The sequence below is a fragment of the Cyprinus carpio genome, chromosome A24 (genome assembly GCF_018340385.1).
Source record: "Cyprinus carpio isolate SPL01 chromosome A24, ASM1834038v1, whole genome shotgun sequence".
NCBI classification, from domain to species: domain Eukaryota; kingdom Metazoa; phylum Chordata; class Actinopteri; order Cypriniformes; family Cyprinidae; genus Cyprinus; species Cyprinus carpio.
The window spans coordinates 25481909-25504408 of NC_056595.1; the positions used below are offsets into that span (position 1 = coordinate 25481909).

General features: G+C 40.3%; 1 protein-coding gene across 1 annotated transcript in view; it reads left to right on the plus strand.

Annotated features, from left to right (window-relative positions):
- Positions 1-22500, plus strand: part of LOC109055311 (lethal(3)malignant brain tumor-like protein 4) — a 63106-nt gene that overhangs the window by 34643 nt on the left and 5963 nt on the right. Inside the window, exons 13-16 of the mRNA XM_042714853.1 lie at positions 8881-9072; positions 11536-11655; positions 14300-14373; positions 20570-20739. Coding sequence (XP_042570787.1) covers positions 8881-9072; positions 11536-11655; positions 14300-14373; positions 20570-20739 — 556 coding nt within the window. The remainder of the gene's footprint in view (positions 1-8880; positions 9073-11535; positions 11656-14299; positions 14374-20569; positions 20740-22500) is intronic.

The following is a 22500-nucleotide window of genomic DNA, read 5'->3' on the forward strand; positions in this document are numbered from 1 at the left end:
CACTACTCACTTACTCACTCACTCACACCACACAATACACACACACTCACACTTACACACACATACACACAATACACACACACTCACACACACACACACACACACACACTCACACACACACTCATGCACACACTCATGCACACTCTTACACTCACTCACGCATACAAATACACGCATTACCTTACACACACTAACACATACACACTCACGCACACAGACACACTCCTCGCACACATTGCAGTGCGCACACACACACTTACACACTCTCTCACATACACACTCATGCACACCTTACACCCACTCAATCACGCACAACACACACATAAAACACACTCCAGTCACTCACAAACACCACACTCACACATCCCTACAAACACTACACACACACACAGCTTGACTGTGTGATGAAGTCTAGTAGAATGTAGTTAAATGAGCTGAAAATATAAGATGGTGAGCACAAAAATCACTGTCTTATCTTCATGTTATATAAGATATAGTTCAGGAATATCACAGCAGCGAACAGTGCTGTTTCTCCCCAATATCTGCACCAACGATTACACAACAGTTCAGTAAACAAGCTCACATTGTTACATATTAGAGACCGTATTGTCTGTTTTTGTTCAATATCACAAGTGAAAGTAGTTTGTATCACAAGCACAGCAGAACTGTTGAGCGTCTCTGATCAACACACAGTGACTCGTTACTGAATTAATTAGTGATTACACACTTACTTTATTTCCAAATGAATCATTCGAATAAATAAATGATTCAGTGACTCACCCTCTACTGTCAGTTTAGTTTCATAGGTATCATTCAAATCATATTTCAATATTCAATTTATTTCATAGCATTATTTATGTAGAGTAAATATTCCTAAATGCCACTTCAGTTTCAGCTTCTGAAAACAATATATATATAATCTATATATGGTGTAATCACCCGGAGAATCAGTTAGCCCACACATTTAAGCCCATCCTTTTAGTGAGCGGACACGGCTGTTTTTTAGAAAGCCGCGTCTGATTACACAGAAACAAGACAGAGAAGAAGAAAGGACGCTTCAGCAGAATCCTCTCTGCTTAGAAAGCCACTGGACTGGCTTTCATTAAAACCTCATTTACATCAATTTGCATACAAAAAACCAGCTATTTAAGCAGAAGCGCTGGCGTCACGTCAGCGATCCGGTGGACGAGTGAACAATACCAGAGCGTTCCAGTGCTCATGGACTTTAATGAATGTCCTCCAGAGTGAAATGAGTTCAGAATCTGTTTTTTATGAGACCATAGCAGAAACCATTATTACTGTAAACCTAGAGCTACAGCAGCTGAAGCATATTGAAATAGATGCATAATTCAACACTCGACGTAATCAAAGCGACTTCATAATCTTCTACCGCCTCGTCTGAGGAGCTTCATCAGTTATGCTTTATTAGAAATGAACTTCTTTGGACGAGAAACCTTTTTTAAAACCTGTTCATCTCGTAGCATTCTTCATGCAGTTGTGTGTTCATGTTTCAGGATTCTCTGCACACATGCTGTCTCTGTGTTCATGTGTGGAGCTGCAGGACAGTAAAGGTCTACACGTGTTAAATCGTTATCTCAGACTCGTTTAACTGCACTGAGACGGCCGCACACCTCTGAAATGTGTTGAATTAACTGCATGCAGCTCTCAGAGCTCTGCTTCAGCCGCTGAAATGAACTGCAGGACTGCAGCAGAAATGTAGGCTTCTCATCTGTTTTCATGCACAGGTCTGAATAAACTCTGTGTGTGTAGTGTTGATATCAGGAAAAGCAACAGCTCCGGCACACCAGTGTGTGATTGGCATTTTGCCTTGCTAAAATATCAGAAAATATGCCCCAAAAAAAATCCTCCTCCTCGTTATTGCTGACTTAAACGAGATCAGATCAATATCAGCTCATATCTCTCTCGCTCATCTCTCTCTGTCTCTCTCTCTCTTCTCTCTTCTCTCTTCCGCTCCCTCTTTCCTCGCTCCTCCTTCGGGCTCCTCCTCTCTCTCTCCTCTCTCTGTCCTCTCTCTCTCTCTCTCTCTTTCTCTCTCTCTTCCCTCTCTCTCCTCCTCTCTCTCTCTCCTCTCTCTCTCTCTCTCTTCTCCTCTCTCTCCTCTCTCCTCTTCTCTCTCCTCCTCTCTCTCTCTCTCTCCTCACTCTCTCTCTCTCTCTCTCCTCTCTGCGCTCCCATCTCTCTCTCTCTCTCTCGCTCTCTCTCTATCTCCCTCTCTCTCTCTCTCGCTCTCTCCTCTCTCTGTCTCTCTCTCTCTGCTCTTTCTCCTCCTCAGCTCTCCCTCTCTCGTCTCTCTCTCCTCTCCCCCTCTCTCTCGCTCTCTCAATTCAATTCAATTCAATTGAGCTTTATTGGCATGACTTGTACAGTATTGCCAAAGCATTGGCCATTACAAAGGCAGTGAACAAATAATCAATAAAATCAATCAGTAAACAAATGCATGAATACATTTATAAATCAATAAATAAAAATAACAACTAATTAAAATAAAATCAAATAAAAATAAAAACACACTTGTGTGTATTTGTCTCAACATTCAGACTTTAGTTTTGTCCACTGGCTGACTCTCGTAGTTTGTGGCAGGCTGTTACATACTTTGCTGCTGTTGTGATTGAGATAGAGTTTTCTCCCAAAATATGATTTAATTTCTCTGAATTTTGGTAATGCCATAAAATGTGGTTCTAGTTGTTGGAATCTGGTGAAATAGTGTGATCTAATGCTGTGATAGTGACCACAGTGAATGAGGAAGTGTTCTTCTGTCTCCAGCTCTCTCTGAGAGCACAGTGAACACAGTCTCTGCTCTCTCAGCTGCCATCTCTGCCTGTGCCGTCCTCTCTCTCTACAGCCAGACGGTGATCACTCAGTCTGTATCTGCTTAGGGTCTTCCTCAATTTATGCTCTTTCACACAGCTCAGGTATTCTGCTGGTTTTATACTCTCTTCAGCTTTAAATAGAGTTCCATCTTCTTTTGTGATTTAGTAGCATCTTTCCAAAAGGTGATGTAGTTTTGTTTTGTAGTTGTATAATTTGGTTTGGCCAGATGGTGCTGTGCTGGTCTGGCTGTAGTTTGAGCATCAGCTGTGAGAGTGCGCTCCGGTGCCGGTTCTGCTCTCTGACACCGCAGGGCTTCAGCCTGGTATGAGCTCGGCTCGCTGCGCTTCAGGTGCTGGTAGAACTTCACAGCTCTTTTCTGGATACTGATCAATAAGGGGTATTGTCCTAATTCAGCTCTGCACAAGTTGTTTGGTGTTGCTCTGTTTACTTTTAGGATGTTTTTACAAATTTGTGTATGCAGAGTTTCAATTTCCTCTTTTTCCCCATTTAGAGAAATCTTGGGTTTTTAGAGGTCCCCATATCTCGCTGCCATACAGAGCAATTGGTTCAATTATTGCTTTTAGGATTTTTAGCCAGGTTTGAATTGGAATTTCATGTCGAATAGTATTTTTAATCATGTAGAAGACTCTCAGTGCTTTTTGCCTTCAGTTCATTCACAGCCAGATTGAAGTTCCCTGTTGAACTCAGTTTTAAATCCCAGATATGTGTATTCCTGGGTGTGCTGGAGGACTTGGTTTCCTGCTCGAAAGATGTATTTATTTTCCCTACATCTGGATCTATTTTGAAAAATCATTATTTTAGTTTTTGCGAGGTTAATTTTGAGAGCCCACGTATGACTGAATGTCTCTACGACGTCGAGGAGCTGCTCTAGTCCCTCTTTTGTTTTTGACAGAATGACTAAATCATCTGCAAAGAGGAGACATTTAACTAATGATTCCGTCAGGGTCTGGCCGGGGGCAGTGGAATTATTTAAGGTTTTGGCTAATTCGTTTATATATATGTTAAATAGAGTGGGGCTCAGTGGGCAACCTTGTCTGACTCCTCGTTGTTGGGAGAAAATTTTGTTCGTTTATTTCCCAATTTTTACAGCACATGTATTGTTTTTATACATGGTGCTGATTAAATCAAAGGTTTTCCCTCCAATCCCATTTTTTCCAGTAGTTTTAGGAAGAGTCCTTCGTGCCAGATCGAATCGAAAGCCTTCTCAAAGTCAATAAAGCAAGCAAAGATTTTGGATTTATTTTGGTATACATGTCTATCAATGATAGTGTGGAGGGTGTAGATGTGGTCCGACGTTCTGTGTTTGGGCAGAAATCCAATTTGACTTTTGTCCAGGATTTTGTGGGTTTCGAGAAAGTTTTGCAATCTTGTGTTAATAATCGAACAGAAAATTTTGCCCAGGTTGCTATTGACACATATGCCTCTGTAATTGTTTGGCTCATATTTGTCTCCTTGTTTAAAGATTGGTGTAATTAGGCCTTGGTTCCAGGTGTCGGGGAAATATCCTACTCTCAAAACAAAGTTGAATAATTTGATTATTGCGGTTCTGAATTGGTCATTGGTGTATTTGATCATTTCGTTCAGTATTCCATCAATGCCGCATGCCTTGTTGGGTTTTAGTGCATGTAGTCTGTCTGTCAGCTCATTCACTGTGATTGGGAAATCCAGGGGGTTCTGATTGTCTTTAATGTTTTCTTTTAGGATTTCTAATTTGGTTTTTTAATTCATTTCGAGCAGGATTTGTTTCAGTTGTTTTGTACAGATTTTCAAAGTGTGTCCTCCAAATGTTCCCGTTTTGAATGACCAGGTCTTCCTGTTGTGGCCTATAGAGCGTGTTCCAGTTGTTCCAGAAGTTACTGGTATTTATTGACTCCTCCATTGCTTGAAATAATTGTTCTGTGTGTTCTTCCTTTTTACTCGTAGAGTTTGTTTGTACAGTCGAAGGGCTTCGTGATATTGATGGCGGAGTTCTTCATTGTCAGGATCTCTGTGTTTTTGATTTGAGAAGATTTCGTACTGTTGTTCGGATATTTTTCACTCACTGTCAAACCACATTTCTTTGGTGTTTTTTGGTTTCCTTTTTGAAGATTTATTTTTCAAATTGCACATGGATGCTGATTGGTGGAATATTTTGGTAATGTCACTAAGTGCCAGATTTATTCCTAATTTATTTTGTGAATATGTGTTCAATATAAATTTTTCCAATAATAATTTGATCGTTTGACTTTCTATTGCATTTTGATAATTTTCTGTGCTGTTATTGGTCCACTTGTAGGGTGGTTGCAGCTTCAGTAAGTGAGAGGGCTGTCTGTGTGATTCATTGCTATGAGTTCGTCTTAAATATAGTGTAATGTTACAGTGGTCTGACAGAGGTGTTTGAGGACTGACTGTGAATGCTCTGAGATGCACTGGGTCAATGTCTGTGATGAAGTAATCTACAGTACTGTTGCCCAAGAAAGAATTAAAGGTGTAACAACCGAAAGAGTCTCCCCGTATGCGACCGTTCACTATGTACAGGCCCAGTGACCGACAGAGCTCTAGAAGGCTTTTCCCACCTTTTGTTTGTTAATTTGTCATAATTGTTTCTTAGCTGGTATGAGGGCAGAGAGTGGCTGGTGTTTGTGATATATTTGTCTCCCTGTGTGTTGACAAAGTCTGGTTCATTTCCAGTTCTGGCATTTAGATCGCCACACATTAACACATTCCCTTTAGTCTGGAAATGGCTAATCTCGTCCTGCAGGATGGAGAAGGTTTCTTCGCTGTAATAGGGGGACTCAGCTGGGGGAAGGTATATAGCACACAAGAATATGGGACGCTCTGTGGAGACAATGTCTTTTTGGATTTTTAACCAAATGTTAAATTTTCCGATTTGTATAGCTGTGATTGAGTCTATGAGGTGTGCTCTATACCATATCAGCATTCCCCCTGACTCTCTGCCCTGAGTCACCCCTCTTAGTTTCGTCGATGGTAGAACTATTTCCCTAAATCCAATTGGACAGCCAGTGGACAAATCTCTAACATTCCATGTTTCCTGTAGTATTACAATGTCAGAATTCTCAATTTCTTTTTTAAAATTCTGAATGTTGGCTCTTGATACCAAAAACAGAGGACCTCAGTCCTTGAATATTCCAACATGTGACTTTCAGGGAATATGAGCTCATTAAATGATCACATTTGTTATTTCAAAACAAGACAGACATCAGTATATTGAATTGACAAATCAAGAAGAATATATTAAATATTATGATCCAATAAAATAAGTTAAATGTATAAATTAGATAAAGAAAAATATACAAAGATATCATATTAATATTATATATATATACATACACATATACATACACACACATACATATAGTTTTTTTTTTTTTTTTCAAGAAGTATAAATAATATGATGTTTCTAAAATCTGATATATATAATTAATAAAAAAAAATTTGCATACATGCATACACATCCATACTTTTTTTTTTTTCTTTTTTTTCTTCAAGAACAATAAACAACAGGTTTCTAAGAGTCTCATTTAAAATAAGTAGAAATAAAACACATTTTCACATACACACACACACACACACACACACACATACATTTTATTTTCTTTACTCAATTTTTTTTTTCCAATCTCAAAAATCTTTTTTTTTTTTTTTTTTTTTTTTTTTTTGTTGTTGTTGTGAGTCACTAACCCATGAGGTGTGAGCACAGCAGAGTCAGCATGTGCTGGATGTTGGTGAGGTCTCTGCAGGGTGATGGGGCCGGCTGGCTGTGGGCTGTGCTGGGGCTGCAGGGGGTCAGTGATCTGCTGGCTGCTTCAGCGTAGCTCCGGCTGCACGCCGGCTGCTGATGTTCCTGTGGATGAGAAGGTGAGGGGGCTTCAGGCCTGTTCATGCGGTGTTTTCTGGGGGGGGAAACACAGAACCTGTTGTGGGCTTCCTCCGGTCAGAGGTGAAGTGGTGGAGGGGGTGGTGTCCCTGCAGTAGCTCTGTGGGGGTGTCCATGAGGGTCGCTGCGGTGTGCTGGAGCTGCGGTTGAGTGCGATGTCCTTCAGGGTTTTGGCAAAGATGGGGACTGCCCTTCTGTGGAGGTGGACGTGGTCGTACAGGCTGCTGAGATTCAGTGTGGGGTGCTGAACCAGGTGTACGTTGGGCTTTAGGGCACAGTCTCTGGATACTCTAGCATTTATATGCCTGATGGTGTCCTGGGGGAAGTCCGAGCGCAATAGCAGGGGGGGAGAGGATGATTTTGGAGTTGGGGAAGTTGGAGGATGCCTTCTCAGTCACATTAATGAGAGCTGTCGCTACTCTCTCTCGCTGAGCTCGGAGGTCGTTAGTGCCGGTGTGGATGATGATGTGGCTGGGGGAACCCAGCTGCTCTTCACACAAGAGCTCCAGGGCCTTCTCTGTGTTTGGGCACCATATATTTTTTGGACGTTTTTTCTGGGAAAAAAGTCTCTTTTCATCGATGAAAGCTTGCCATTGGAGTCCATGAGGAGTATAATGTGAGGCTGTGATTGACTGTAGGAGTCTGCTGGAGGAGTCTCTGAGCTCGCTGAAGAAGGAGTCTCCTCTGAGCTCTGCTGTTCTCCTCTCTGTGTCGCCTGCTTCTCCACAGCTGACCGTTGTATCATGTGGGACTCTCTGTCCTCTCTCAGCTTTCTCATCTCTTCCCTCATTACAGACAGCTGACTGCTGTACTCTTCTCCCGTTTTTTTTTTTTTTACATTTCTTGTGTTTCTTTCTTAAGCATTTCTATTTCTTTCCTGTACTCCGCTTCTTTCTGTGTTGGATCAGTCTCCTTCACCACTCTATGCATCTCCTCTCTCAGCTGCACCAGCTCCAGCTCCATCTCCCTGAACTTCTCCTTCATGTCACTGATGATGCTGTGTAGAAGGGAGATCTCCTCACTGTCGTCTCTGGACTGATGGCTGGAGGTCGAGGGCTCTTCTGCACACTTTTGTGTATTAGGGCTGATCTTGTTCAGTTGAGCTTTTTCTTTAATTTGCAGGAAATCCTTTTCAAATTGTTTCAGGTTCCCCTGAATCATTACAGTCCCATTTTTTATATAGGTTGGCTGTTATCATGACATCTGAATCTGAATCCTCCCCTTCCTTAATCTGTAGTTTCCATCCATTACTGATGCCCTTTCTAATTACTGTGGGGTAATGATGTCTGATTGCTGAGTGCCAGGCTTCAGGGTCTTCTGTGTGGAATATGATGTTACTGACCTCTCCATTCCTGTATAGGTCTGAGTACAGGGTTTTCTGGACTGTCCTTCAGGAGCTGATCTTTATGTTTCTTCTTTAGGATCTCATTGGTAGCTTTGGATGGGTATGTTATAGGGACTGATTCTGTCATTTTTCAAATATTCTGACAGTTGCTAGCAGTTTGTTTGGTTGTTGTTGTTGTTTTGTTTTATGAATGTTTATATCTACTGCAGTCAGCCCTTATATTGTAGCTTAATTAAATCACAGTTTTTGGGCAAATCTTTCTCCAGAACAAAGGTGGTTGATTGTTGATTGTAGATATTGTAGATATTTTGTGTACTCACTCGGAGTTCCTCTTTTCCTCTCTCTCTCGGTAGTTGTGGGACCTTTAAGCCTTCTGTCAGTTGGTTGTCTGCTAGTTGTCTTCTGCAGATGTTTCTTCTTGGTTGACTCAATGTTTCTTTTGTAGTTAATATGTTGCAGAAGGTCTTAATTTTCTATATAATTTTATAAAAACTGATTGTCTGTCTTGTCTTAAAAACAAACATTTAAAAAGCAAAAAAAAAAAAAATCAGGAGCTCATTTTCATGCTGCTGCTGCTGTGAAAGTTCCCTCCTCTCTCTATATCTCTCTCTCTTCTCCTCTCTCTCTTTGTTCGCTCTCTTCTCTGTTCCTTCTCTCCCTGTTCCTCTCTCTCTTCCTCTCTCTCTCTCTCTCTGTCTCTCTCCTTTCTCCTCCCTCTCTTTCATCTCCTCTGTTCTCGCTTTTTCCCTCTTTTTCCTCTCCCTCTCTCTCTTTCTCTTCTCTCTCTTTCTCTGTCTTTCTCCAGTGCCTTCGGTTGCCCGTATTCTGACATGAACATGAAGAAGGAGGTGGTTCTTCCCGACCGGCTCGGAGGAGAGAAGCAGATCACCTTCGTCCCTGTGCACTTTGTGCAGAAGACCAAACGTCTGTGTCCAGACGAGGAGGAGGAGGAGGAGGAGGAAGATGGGAAGGAGGACATCAGTCATGTGGACAACAGGTTTGTCAGTGAGAGGTACCAGCGTATCCCACAATGCAGCTCAGTGCTCCCTTAACACAGTGAATAAGATCAGCTGAAACCATATTTGATCAGGTGCACCAAAAGTTCAGACTTTTTGTATAAAACTGGACAGATCACGTGTATTTTTGACACAATCGCTGTATTTGGAGAACCTCATCAGTGAGACCAAATTAAACATGAACACTGAATCTGTTCTCTCTGCTCGATTAATCGTGCACACGTGCCATGTTACTTTAATATTATTTATATACTATTATAGTTTTTTTATAAGCTTTTTTATATCTTTCATATAAATTTATTTTTAATTTTAATTTAGTTTTTTATATATAATAGATTGTTCTTTTTAGATATTACTGTTCAGGTCTAATTTATTTTTATTTAGGCAAATTTTTTAACTCATTTCTAATTTTTACATTTATTTCTAATTCAGTTTCAGTTTTAGTCCCATTTCAGTTATTAATTTTAGTGCTTTAATAACTTTAACTTATCTCAGTTAATTGCCAATGCAATATTTCTAATTTTCATTTAGTTTAAGTTTTTTATTTAATATTTATAGTTTATTTTATTTCAGCATTATTTCGATGGCCAAAAATGTTTTAATAGTTTTAGTTTAGTTTAATAATTTTATTATGTTTTTTTTTTTTTTTCATTTTATTAAAGTTTTTTTTTTAGGTTTAATTTATTTTTATTTCAGTTTAAGTTTTAGTTCCATTTTAGTTATTTATTTCTATTTAGTAATTTAAGTGGCTTATCTTAAGCTTCTTTCAGTTAGTTATGTAATTAATTATACTCCATAACACTGATTCATTTTAATGTTTAGGGTTTGTTTAAACTTTCTGAATCTAAAAATGGATTTGGCTTGATTCGGATCGACAAGCATTGTGTGAGGTTTCATTCGCTCTCTACAGCGCTGATGAGTGTTCTGAGCACGTGAAACATGATTTAATGTTCAGTGTGTGGATGGACACACGCTGGGGTCGGACGGAGATCAGGGCTGGGGTTGCTCTGTCTGTGAGTCTGGCATCCGTTCAGAAGAAGCTGCAGTATCTGAGTCCCAGTGTTCCTCATCTTAATGAAGCGCATCAGCAGCTCGGCGTTTAATTCTGCGTGTGGAGCTAATGTTGTGAGGAGGTTTGAGAGGCGAGAATCTCAGAGCTGATGTGTTCAGAGGCTTGGAGTCGTGACAAACAGCGTCTGCTGCCAAGAGACGAATCCAGCCGAACGAACACATGCAGCTCTAGTCAGACACACTCACTGTTCAAACCCTAATCATGGACTAGTCTAGCTTTTATTAACCTTTTGAGTTAGTGTTTATTTTTAGATTTTAAGTTTGCATTTTAATATTAATTTAATTTGTTGTAATTTTATGTGCTTTGGCTTTTTTATATTTCCATTTACATTTATTATATATAAGTGCTAAATATTTATATTTTATTTTATTTCAATTATTTAAAAATGTTTTAGTTTAATTTTTATTAATTTTGCTCTGCTTGTGTCATTAGTTTTAGGTTTAGATTAAATTTATTTTATTTCAGTTTAATTTTAGTCAGCAATTTCAGTGCTAATTATTTTAAGTCTCTATTTTTAATTTAAGTTTTTCATCTAATAATTACATTTTATTTTCAGCATTATTTCAGTTAAAAATATTTTAATTGTGTTAAAGTTTTAGTAATTTTGTTATACGATTTTGTCATTTTTTTATTAGTTTTAGATTATTTAAATGTTAATATTAATGTTTAATTATTTTTATTTTCAGTTTCCATATTAGCTTTTAATTTAATTTAGTTATTTTAGTGCTTCAACTTAAACGTATTTTAGTTAGTTGCTTGGCAACATTTCTAATTTTAATTTACTTTGTTTTTCAACTTTCAACTATATATATATATATATATCTCAGCATTATTTTAACAATTTTTTTAATGTTTTGGTTTAATATTAAGCAATTTTGTTTGGCTTGTGTCAGTAGTTTTAGGTTTCGATTAAATTTATTTTTATTTCAGTTTAATTTTAGTTAGCAGTTTCAGTGCTACTTATTTTAAGTCTCTATTTTTCATTTAATTTAAGTTTTTCATCTAATATTTACTTTTTATTTTTAGCATTATTTCCATGAACAAAAATCTTGTGTTAAAGTTTTAGTATTTTTTTTATATTCTTTTTTTATTTATGTTTTAGATTATTTAAATATTACTATTTAGGTTTAGATTATTTTTCTTTCAGTTTTAGATTAAGTTCCATTTTAGCTTTTAATTTATTTCCAGTTCCAGTTTTATTTATTTCTAGTTATTTTAGTGCTTCAATCTAAACTTATTTTAGTTAGTTGCCTAGCAACATTTCTAGTTTTCATTTCTATATATCAGCATTATTTCATTGAACAAACGTGTTTTAATAGTTGTAGTGAAGGATGCTAACTGTTAGCGTGAGATGATTGTGTGTGTGTGTCAGGGTGGTGGTGACGGCGTGTGACGGCGCTCCTCGTCCGCGCGGCCGGCCTGCGGTGGTGAAGAGAGAGCTGAAGGACGAGCCTCTGACGGCGGGACAGAAGAGAGGACGCTTCCCCAGCAGGTGCACAACTCACTCACACTCTCACACTCTCTCTAACACACACACACACACACACACACACACACACCCCAGCAGGTGCACAACTCACTCACACTCTCACACTCTCTCTAACACACACACACACACACACACACACACACACACACACACACACCCCCCAGCAGGTGCACAACTCACTCACAGCAAACACACACTCACTCACTCTATCTCTAACCACACACACACACACACACACACACACACACACACACACCCCAGCAGGTGCACAACTCACTCACAGCAAACACACACTCACTCACTCTCTCTAACACACACACACACACACACACACACACACACACACACACACACACACCCCAGCAGGTGCACAACTCAGTCACAGCAAACACACACTCACTCACTCTCTCTAACACACACACACACACACACACACCCCAGCAGGTGCACAACTCACTCACAGCAAACACACACTCTCTCACCCACTCTAACAAACACACACACACACACACACACACACCCCAGCAGGTGCACAACTCACTCACAGCAAACACAGATGAGATCAGAACGCTGGGTCAGCCTTGTTTTAGAAATGTAATGTGATGTTTTGTGATGGGTGCACTAATGTTGAATAAAACATTAAACCTTTAACTTTTTTAATTGACCTAATTTCGTAAAATAATCTGATATACAAGATTTGTTTCATGTATGTGTTTGTTCTGTATGGGCCGACAGTGTTAATAGAGTGTGTTAAAGGTCTTAATTTGACTGTAAAGGCTCTGTAGAGAGCCTGGTAATTAAACCGAAATAAGGATTGTCAAGAACGTGAATAACATGTTTAACAGCGTCTTTAATGAGTCTGAACGAGGCTCTGTCCGGAGCAGTTAGACTGGAGCTGATCTGTGCCTCGTTAACAGTGTCACGCCTCACATACAGAGAGCAGAACCTGCCAGACACACACACCTACACACACACACACACACACACACACACACACACACACACACACACACACATCACTCACTCACTTCACTCTGCACTCGCACACAAACACACACACACACACACTCTCTCACATTCACTCTCTCACACACACACCACACACACCTACACACACACACACACACACACACACACACACACACACCACACACACCGACACACACACACACACACACACACACACACACACCTACACACAAAACACACGCACACACAACACACACACACACACTCTCTCACACATACACACACACACACACACACTCACATTCACTCTCTCTCACACACACACACACACACACACACATCACACTCACTCTCACACACACACACACACACACACACAAGACAGACACTCGTGCAGGTTTTGGAAAGACATGAAGGAGAGTAAATCATTTTCTGGTGAACTGTGGCTTTAATGAGTCTGTTTGCTGTTTTCAGCCCGTCAGAGAGAGTTTGTTAATCCGCTTCCAGCCGAGAATCACTGATGTTTCATTTACTCTTAATTACTGAAGGTTTGGGAGGTTTTTAACTTCCTCTGAACATCCACAGATAAAAGAGTCGCTCCGAGCGAGAGATGCTCGTGTGTTCGCGCTCTCGGGCGTTTGCAGTCAGACTGTGGCTCTCATCGAGTCTGGTGTGTGTGTGTGTGTGTGTGTGTGTGTATGTGTTCAGAAGTCATTATCAGTCTCATTTAAAGCTGTAATAGATGTTGAGCCTGAAGAGTGTTTGTTGCCGCAGGAGGGTTTTCAGATCAGTCCTCTGTGTTTCTACAGCAGGAACATTTAAAGGCTTCATTGCACTTTTAATTCTCTTCCTACAGCTTGATTTGTCTTCTTTACATCCTTTGAGACTGTTGTGCCAGATTTGGGGTAAAAAGCTGGATTTCAAACACTTAAACTGAAGTCAGACGGTCTTTACTACATTATGAGTGAATGATCAGATTTAGAGTCTCAACACAGATCAGGGAAATATCAGAGATCATAATGATGGTGATAATAATAATAATATTAATAATAGAGATACAGTAGAAAGAAATCGGTGCCCAAAACCAATTATTAAATGATCCTCAGTTTGATTATCTGTTCAAAAACATTGTATCTGATGTCACTCCTCTCTGATAATCAGTCTATAATTAATTAAGACAATGAAGACTATTAAGTGTTTTATTTAAATTAGTTTTTTTTTTATAGATAACTAATATTTTTTAAATAATTATACTGTTTATTTCATTTATTTTTGTTGTGTTTCTATTATTATTATTATTATTATTATTATTTTGGTTCATTCTACTTTGTTCTGATGTATTTATTTCTCTTGCTGCTTGTCATTAGTTTGTTTATTTATTTACAGACTGTTTTCTCCTCTTTTTAGACAATTTTGTTGGTCTAGTATTAGTTTTTGCTGTGGTAAAGACGTATAAATAAATAAATAAAATAAAAAATATTTTATATTATTATATTATAAAAAAATATATATGTATTATTATTATTATTATTAATTTTTTTCATTTCTATATGTTGGAATTGTAAAAATTATTTACTGTACTTATCCTTTTAGACAATTTAGTTTAGTATTTTGCTGTGATATTAAGAATAAACATTACATATCTCAAATATTAATACAAATATTTGTTTATTTTCAGACTCTCTCAGTCCACGAAGTATCTGCGTATCAAGGATGAACAACACCAAATCGAACATCAACAACCTCATCTCAGCTTATATACTATATTTAAATATAAACAAAATCACACATATCGTCAGAGCTTCATTCATTTAATCTACTCACCAGATCATCACCTGATCTTTCATCTACAGCGACTGCACTCTGAGTCTCTCTCAGTTCAATTCAATGCATGTTTGTTTGTGTAGCGCTTTTCACAATATCTATCATTTCGAAGCAGCTTTACAGGTAATGCATGTTTCTACTCTAAAGTTAAGAGTAAGACCTTTAATGTACATTAGTGAACCAAACGTACAAAACATCTCCACTAAACACACGTGAGGAGAAGCGCTCAACAATAAAAAGAGAAGCTGAATTTTGCTTTGATCTTGTCTGTCGTCCAGCTGTATTCTGAAACTCCAGTTCTGAGTCGTGATGCTGCAGCGCTTCAGAAGATGATATCTAGTGTTTCACAGCAGCTTCATTGATTGCTATACTTTTCTGATTGTTTCCATGGAGACGCGAGAGCCCTCCAGACCAGAATATTCATTACTGTCAGCAGGAAACAGAATTGTGTGTGAGAGTGTGTGTGTGTGCATGAGTGAGTGTGTGTGTGAGTGTGTCTCTGTGTGTGTGTGTGTGAGTGAGTGAGAGTGAGTGTGAGTGTGAGTGTGTGCGAGTGTGGTCCTGTGAGTGGAGTGAGTGGTGTGTGAGTGTGTGTGGGTGTGTGGTGAGTGTGTGAGTGTGTGTGTGTGTGTGGTGTGTGAGTGAGTGACGGTGTGTGTGTGTGTGTGTATTCGAGTGTGTGTGTGTGTGGTGTGTGTGTGTGTGTATTCGAGTGTGTGTGTGTGTGAGTGAGTGTGTGTGTGTGTATGCGAGTGTGTGTGTGTGTGCGAGTGTGTGTGTGAGTGAGTGTGTGTGTGTGTATTCGAGTGTGTGTGTGTGTGGTGTGAGTGAGTGTGTGTGTGTGAGTGTGTGTGTGTGGAGTGTGTACTATTCGAGTGTGTGTGTGTGTGAGTGAGTGAGTGTGTATTTGAGTGTGTGTGTGTGAGTGAGTGTCTGTTTGAGTGTGAGTTTGTGTGTGTGTGTGTGTGTGTGAGTGTGTATTCGAGTGTGTGTGTGAGTGTGGTATTCGAGTGTGTGTGTGTGTGTGAGGTGAGTGAGTGTGTTTTGAGAGAGAGTGTGTGTGTGTGTTTGTGTGCGCGAGTGTGTGTGTGTGTGAGCGTGTGTGTGTGTGTGTGTGGTGTGTGACGTGAGTGAGTGAGTGTGTATGAGAGAGTGTGTGTGAGAGTGTGTATTCGAGTGTGTGTGTGTGTGTGTGAGTGTGTAAGTGAGTGAGTGAGTGAGTGAGTGTGTATTCGAGTGTGGTGTGTGTGTGTGTGTGTGAGGAGTGTCTATTCGAGTGTGTGTGAGTGTGTATTCGAGTGTGAGTTTGTGTGTGTGTGTGTGAGTGTGTATTCGAGTGTGTGTGTGTGTGTGTGAGTGTGTATTCGAGTGTGTGAGTGTGTGTGTGAGGAGTGTGTATTCGAGTAGTAGTTTGTGTGTGTGTGTGTGTGTGTGTGTGTGAGTGTGTATACGAGTGTGTGTGAGTGTGTGTGTGTATTCGAGTGTGTGTGTGTGTGAGTGTGTGAGTGTGTATTCGAGTGTGTGTGTGTGTGTGTGTGTGTGTGTGTGTGTGTGTGTGTGTGAGTGTGTATTCGAGTGTGTGTGTGAGTGTGTATTCGAGTGTGTGTGTGTGTGTGTGTGTGAGTGTGTATTCGAGTGTGTGTGTGAGTGTGTATTCGAGTGTGTGTGTGTGTGTGTGTGTGTGGTGTGTGTGTGTGTGTATTTTACGTGTCGAGTGTGTGTGTGAGTGTGTATTCGAGTGTGTGTGTGTGTGTGGTGTGTGTGAGTGTGTATTCGAGTGTGTGTGTGAGTGTGTATTCGAGTCGTGTGTGTGTATGTGTGTGTGTGTATTCGAGTGTGTGTGTGTGTGTGTGTGTGTGAGTGAGTGAGTGAGTGTGTATTCGAGTGTGAGTTTGTGTGTGTGTGTGTGTGTGTGAGTGTGTATTCGAGTGTGTGTGTGTGAGTGTGTATTCGAGTGTGTGTGTGTGTGTGTGTGTGTGTGTGTGTGTGTGTGTGTGAGTGTGTGTGTGTGTGTGAGTGTGTATTCGAGTGTGTGTGTGTGAGTGAGTGAGTGAGTGTGTATGTTTGAGGTGTGTTGTGTGCGAGTGTGTGCGCGAGTGTGTGTGTGAGTGTGTGAGTGTGTGTGAGTGAGTGAGTGAGTGTGTATGAGAGAGTGTGTGTGAGAGTGTGTATTCGAGTGTGTGTGTGTGTGTGTGAGTGTGTATTCGAGTGTGTGTGTGTGTGTGTGTGAGTGAGTGTCTATTCGAGTGTGTGTGAGTGTGTATTCGAGTGTGAGTTTGTGTGTGTGTGTGAGTGTGTATTCGAGTGTGTGTGTGTGTGTGAGTGTGTATTCGAGTGTGTGTGTGAGTGTGTATTCGAGTGTGTGTGTGTGTATTCGAGTGTGTGTGTGTGTGTGAGTGTGTATTCGAGTGTGTGTGTGTGCGAGTGTGTGTGTGTGTGAGTGTGTATTCGAGTGTGTATTCGAGTGTGTGTGTGAGTGTGTATTCGAGTGTGTGTGTGTGTGTATGTGTGTGTATGTGTAGGTGTTTGAGTGTGTGTGTGAGTGTGTGTGTGAGCGAGTGTGAGTGAGTGTGTGTGTGTATGCGAGTAAGTTAGCGTGTGTGTGTGTGTGTGTGTGTGTGTGTAGGTGTTTGAGTGTAAGTGTGTGTGTGTGTAGGTGTTTGAGTGTAAGTGTGTGTTTGTGTAGGTGTTTGAGTGTGTGTAAGTGTGTGTGTGTGTATATAGATAAGTGTGTGGTGTGTGTGTGTGTGTGTGTGTGTGTGTTTGAGTGTGTGTGTGTGTGTGTGTGTAGGTGTTTGGTGAGTCGGCTCGTTCTCCAGACCAGCTTCAGCTTCTTCTCTCTGCAGATCCATCCAGACTACATATAGTGTTGAAATTAGTTTTTATTTTTATATTTTCAGTTTTGAAGTCACCTTTATTTGTATACAGGGCCTAAAGTTCTCCGTCCCCGTGCCGGATCTCCAGCGTGCGGCGTTTGGCTGCGGGGAATAAAGATGTCCTACATTTAAAAACTCTTGTTTGGGTTGAGATTCGGTTAGAGGCTGTTTAGTGTCATTGAAATACTAAATGTTAAGATTATTAAGCACTTTAGAAGTGTTTGAATTGCTTTGATTTGAGATCATTTTCAGTCATTCGGAGGCTTGTGGTTGAGATCCACTGGTCTGGAGATATATCTCCGCACTGAAGTGCATGATTCAGATGAGCTCTTTGGCCCAGTACCGTCCCACTGAGATGCTGGTTTTGGCCTGGTTCTGCTCCATCATCTCCGCAGGGTTTGGATCTTCAGTGTGGAGCAGATGGTCAGCGGCTGATCTTTCTCTGACCCTCAATATTTACAGTCGAACATCATATTCCTGTGAGAGATGACTGTTGTCTGTCCGACTGATTTCAGATTCTGGTTTGCTGAAAATCAAAGTATAGATGAGTTTAGTAGCTGCTGAAACCGTGATTGATCGTCTGTGATCTTGGTTTGGTGAGCTGTGATTGATTTGGCGTTTCATGAACGGCTGAAGCTGCTTGCGTGCGTCACACGAGATTCCGGTGTCGCCTGAAGGTGAACGTCTCCAGGGTCTGATTGATCAGACTCTCAGTCTCTGTCATTCCTCACAGGAGCATCAGAACACATCAGATCAGACCAATAACATCCAGCAGCTTCAGAAGAGCCTCTCTCTCTCTCTCTCTCGCTCTCGCTCTCTCTCTCGCTCTCTCTCTCTCTCTCTCTCTCTCTCTCACTCTCTCTCTCGCTCGCTCGCGCACTCTCTCACTCTCTCGCTCTCTCCCTCTCTCTCTCTCTCTCTCACTCTCTCTCTCCTCTCGCTCTACTCTCTCTCTTTTTCGCTCGCTCTCTCTCTCTCCACTCTCCGCCTCTCGCTCTCGCTCTCTCATTCTCTCTCGCTCTCTCTCTCACTCTCTCTCTCGCTCTCTCTCACACTCTCTCTCTCACTCCCGCTCGCTCCATCTCTCTCACCTCTCTCGCTCTCTCTCGCTCTCTCACCCTCTCTCCTCTCACTCTCTCGCGCTCTCTCGCTCTCTCTTCTTCTCCTCTCTCTCCCGCCGCTCTCTCTCTCTTCTCCTCCCTCTCTCTCTCTCGCTCTTCTCCTCTTCCCCGCTCTCTCTCTCCTCTCCGCTCTCTCTCTCTCCTCTCTCCTCGCTCTTCCTCCTCTCGCTCTCTCCCCCTCTCTCTCTCTCTTTCTCCTCTCTCGCTCTCCCTCTCCCCCTGTCTCTTTCTCCCCTCTCTCGCTCCTTACTCTCTCTCTCTCTCTCTCGCTCTCTCTCTCTCTCTCCTCTCCTCCTCTCGCTCTCTCTCTTTCCTCTATCCCTCCTCTCGCTCTCTCTTCTCTCACTCTCCCGCTCTCTCTCTCCCTCTCTCGCTCTCTCTCTCCTCTCGCGCTCTCGCTCCCTCTCGCTCTCTCTCTCGCTCCTCTCTCTCTCTACTCTCGCTCTCTCCTCCCCCATCTCCTCTCTCTCCTCGCTCTCCCCTCTCCGCCTCTCTCTCGCTCTCCTAATCGCTCTCCTCCTCTCTCCTCTCTCTCTCTCCTCTCTCTCTCTCTCAGTTGGGCTGCTGATCTTGCGTCCTGCTCGGTCATGGGCGAGCTTGTGAGACTTTAATCGTTGACGCCGTAGGTGTGTGTGTGTGCGTGTGTGTGTGTGTGTGTGTGCCTGGTGTGTGTGTGAGTGTGTGTGTGCGCGTGTGTGGTGTGTGTGTGTGTGTGTGTGCGCGTGTGCTTGTGTTGTGCTGTGTGTGTGTGTGTGTGTGTGTGTGTGTGTGTGTGTGCGTGTGTGTGTGTGTGTGTGTGTGTGCGTGCGTGCGTGTCTTGCATTGATCTCATGATGTCCGTGTCCTGTGCACCGGCACCCCATGATGCTCCTCAGTATTTGTCTGTTTTTATCCTAGTGAGATCTGATGTTTGACAATTACTTCATTATTTCAGGTTTAATATGAATCAGATTTGGAAAATGTATCATGGATGCTCTGCAGTGAATGGGTGCCGTCAGAATGAGAGTCCAAACAGCTGATAAAAACATCACAATAATCCACAAGTAATCCACCCAGCACTCCAGTCCATCAGTGAACATCTGGAGAAGACAGAAGATGAGACACATCCAGCATTAAGACGCTTTTAACTCAAATACATAGTCAATAATCCATAATAACTCTTCCCAAACGCTGTTGATGACATTTGAGACTAAGAATCGTGTTGGACTTGATTGTGACTAACTGAATTGAAATCTCAGATGATGATTCATGAGGTGAAGATGCACACTGCTAGGGAAGACCAGCAGCCGCCAGAGCCTCACAGAAACCATTCTTACTTTACACACTGAGACGCCACATGAACACACAGACTCAGACCACACATAAACAAAATAAATACACAACCACAGCCACTTCTCACAGCTCATGTGGTTTTCAAAACGTGACAAATGAAAGGAAGGAAACGGGGAAAAGAGGTTTAGTGTGTTTTACGTGTTGAGTAGAAACCGTGTTGAGTCTGTCATTCATGATTATTCATGTTTAAGTAGCACTTTATATGTGTATTTTACCATCACACTTTTTGTTTTTTTTGTTTGTTTGGAAATGTCGGATCCCATCACACATATATCATAATTGCTTTTCTATACATTTTTCATGCATATATAATGTAAAAATATAAGAAAAAGAAAGAGAGAGAGAAGTGTCCTAAAGTCTTGAACCATCTTTTCTATCTCCAGCAAATAACAAACTGGAATAATTCAATAATGTGGTTTATGAGAAAATACTGTTTCGGTCTTTCTGCTTGAAAATCTGATCTCTGTGTGTTACATGCTGCTGCTTTGTATTTATTTCTGGAAAATTTACAGGTTTTTTTTTTCTTTTTCTTTTTTCAAAGTAAATCCTGCTCCATATTCGCAGTAATGCAGTATTCTCAGATCCAGTTTGAGCTTCAGATGGGTTTCTAATCAAAACTATGAGGGTTACGGCTGATTCGGGATCAGTTTGAGAGTTTCATGCAGCTAGTGAAATGTGACAATCAAACGCTGGATCTTCAAATGATCTTGTTTTCTGGGTGGACTCTTGCTTTAAACCCGTTTGCATGCTGTAAGTGACAGACCTGTGTGTGTGTGTGTGTGTGTGTGTTTTCAGAGCGTAACATGGACAGTCTCCAGCAGGCTCTGCATCAGTCCGTCTTCTTGTCTGCGATGTCTGCTCACCCGAGCCGTGATCTGCCGCTGTGTTGGGAGCAGCACTGTAAGCTTCTGCCCGGTGTGGCCGGCGTTCAGGCCAGTCGCGTCTCCCACTGGACCGTCGAGGAGGTGAGGAACTCATTCAGGGATTCCCTGAGTTTGGTTATTTCTGTTGAATGCAGCTCATATCAGGGTTTATTTGTTCCTGTTCAAACCACATGATTGCTTTCCAAGAAAGAATCCACCTTTGCATCCCTGTTTTGATTTTTCTCAAGTAATGAGACATTGTGTGAATCTTGCATTGTGTATATACAGATTCAGGCCTAAATGAATTGAATTGCATATAAAACGTCCATGCATTTCAATTAGACAGTTTTATCATAAACTGATAAACTTCATAGATCTCTGTGATAGTGCAAATAAACTCAGTGTTACACAATGATCAGATTTATATATTTATCATCAATAAGTCCAGTTTATTTCAATCTTATGATTGAATATTGCTTGTTCCACAGCTAGCCATATATTAACCATGTTTTTAATTGAATTAATGTATTTGTTTTCATAATGAAGAACAGATACTGATTCTAAGCATTTTGCATAAATCTGATCCATTTCATCGATGCATGACTGACAAATAGGATCACATTAAGTTTGTTAGTTTGTGTTAAAATAGTGGAATCCAAATGCATGGAAAATATACAGTACAGGTCAAAAGTTTGGAAACATTACTATTTTTAATGTTTTTGAAAGAAGTCTCTTCTGCTCATCAAGCCTACATTTATTTGATCAAAAAATACAGAAAAAAACAGTAACATTGTGAAATATTATTACAACTTAAAATAATAGTTTTCTATTTGAATAAACTTTAAAAAAAATAATTTATTCCTGTGATGAAAGCTGAATTTTCAGCATCATTACTCCAGCCTTCAGTGTCACATGTAACATCCAGTCTATCACATGATCATTTAGAAATCATTCTAATATTCTGATTTATTATGAGCGTTGGAAACAGTTCTGCTGTCTAATATATTTGATGAATAAAAGGTTAAAAAGAACTGCATTTATTCAAAATAAAAATAAAAATCTCTAATAATATATATTCTAATAATATATTTTCTTTACTATCACTTTTTATCAATTTAACACATCCTTGCTGAATAAAAGTATTGATTTTATTTAAAATTAAAATGACTGACCCCAAAATTACTGACCAGTAGTGTATATTGTTATTACAAAATATTAATATTTTAAAAACATAGCTTCTTTTTTATTTTTTTATTTTTTTTTTACTTTTTTATTCATCAAAGTATCCTAAAAAAGTATCACATGTTCTGAAAAAAATATTAAGCAGCAGAACTGTTTCCCAACTTTGATAATGAATCATCATATTAGAATGATTTCTAAAGGATCATGTGAGAATGATCCTAAAAATTCAGCTTTGCGCTCAACACAGAAATAAATGATAATTTAAAGTAATAATAAATTTAAAAAACAATGATTTTAAATTGTAATAATATTTCACAATATTACTGTTTTTTCTGTATTTTTGATCAAAAAAATGCAGGCTTGATGAGCAGAAGAAACTTCTTTCAAAAACATAAAAAATAGTAATGTTTCCAAACTTTTGACCTGTACTGTATATGCAAATTAAATACACAAATCTTAAATTTAGGCCTAAACAGTGCAGTTTTATAATATCAGGCCTCACAGCAGTAATTATTGATGCTCAAGGCAGAAACACTGATTCCTGGCATAACCAGCTGCAGTTTTCATAATGTTACAGTCGAGCAGACTTCAGCTTTATGCAAATGATGTGATGTGACATCGGCCAATGGGAGCGCAGAGGCTTGAGGTCACGTGATCGCGAGTATGAACACATTCTCATAA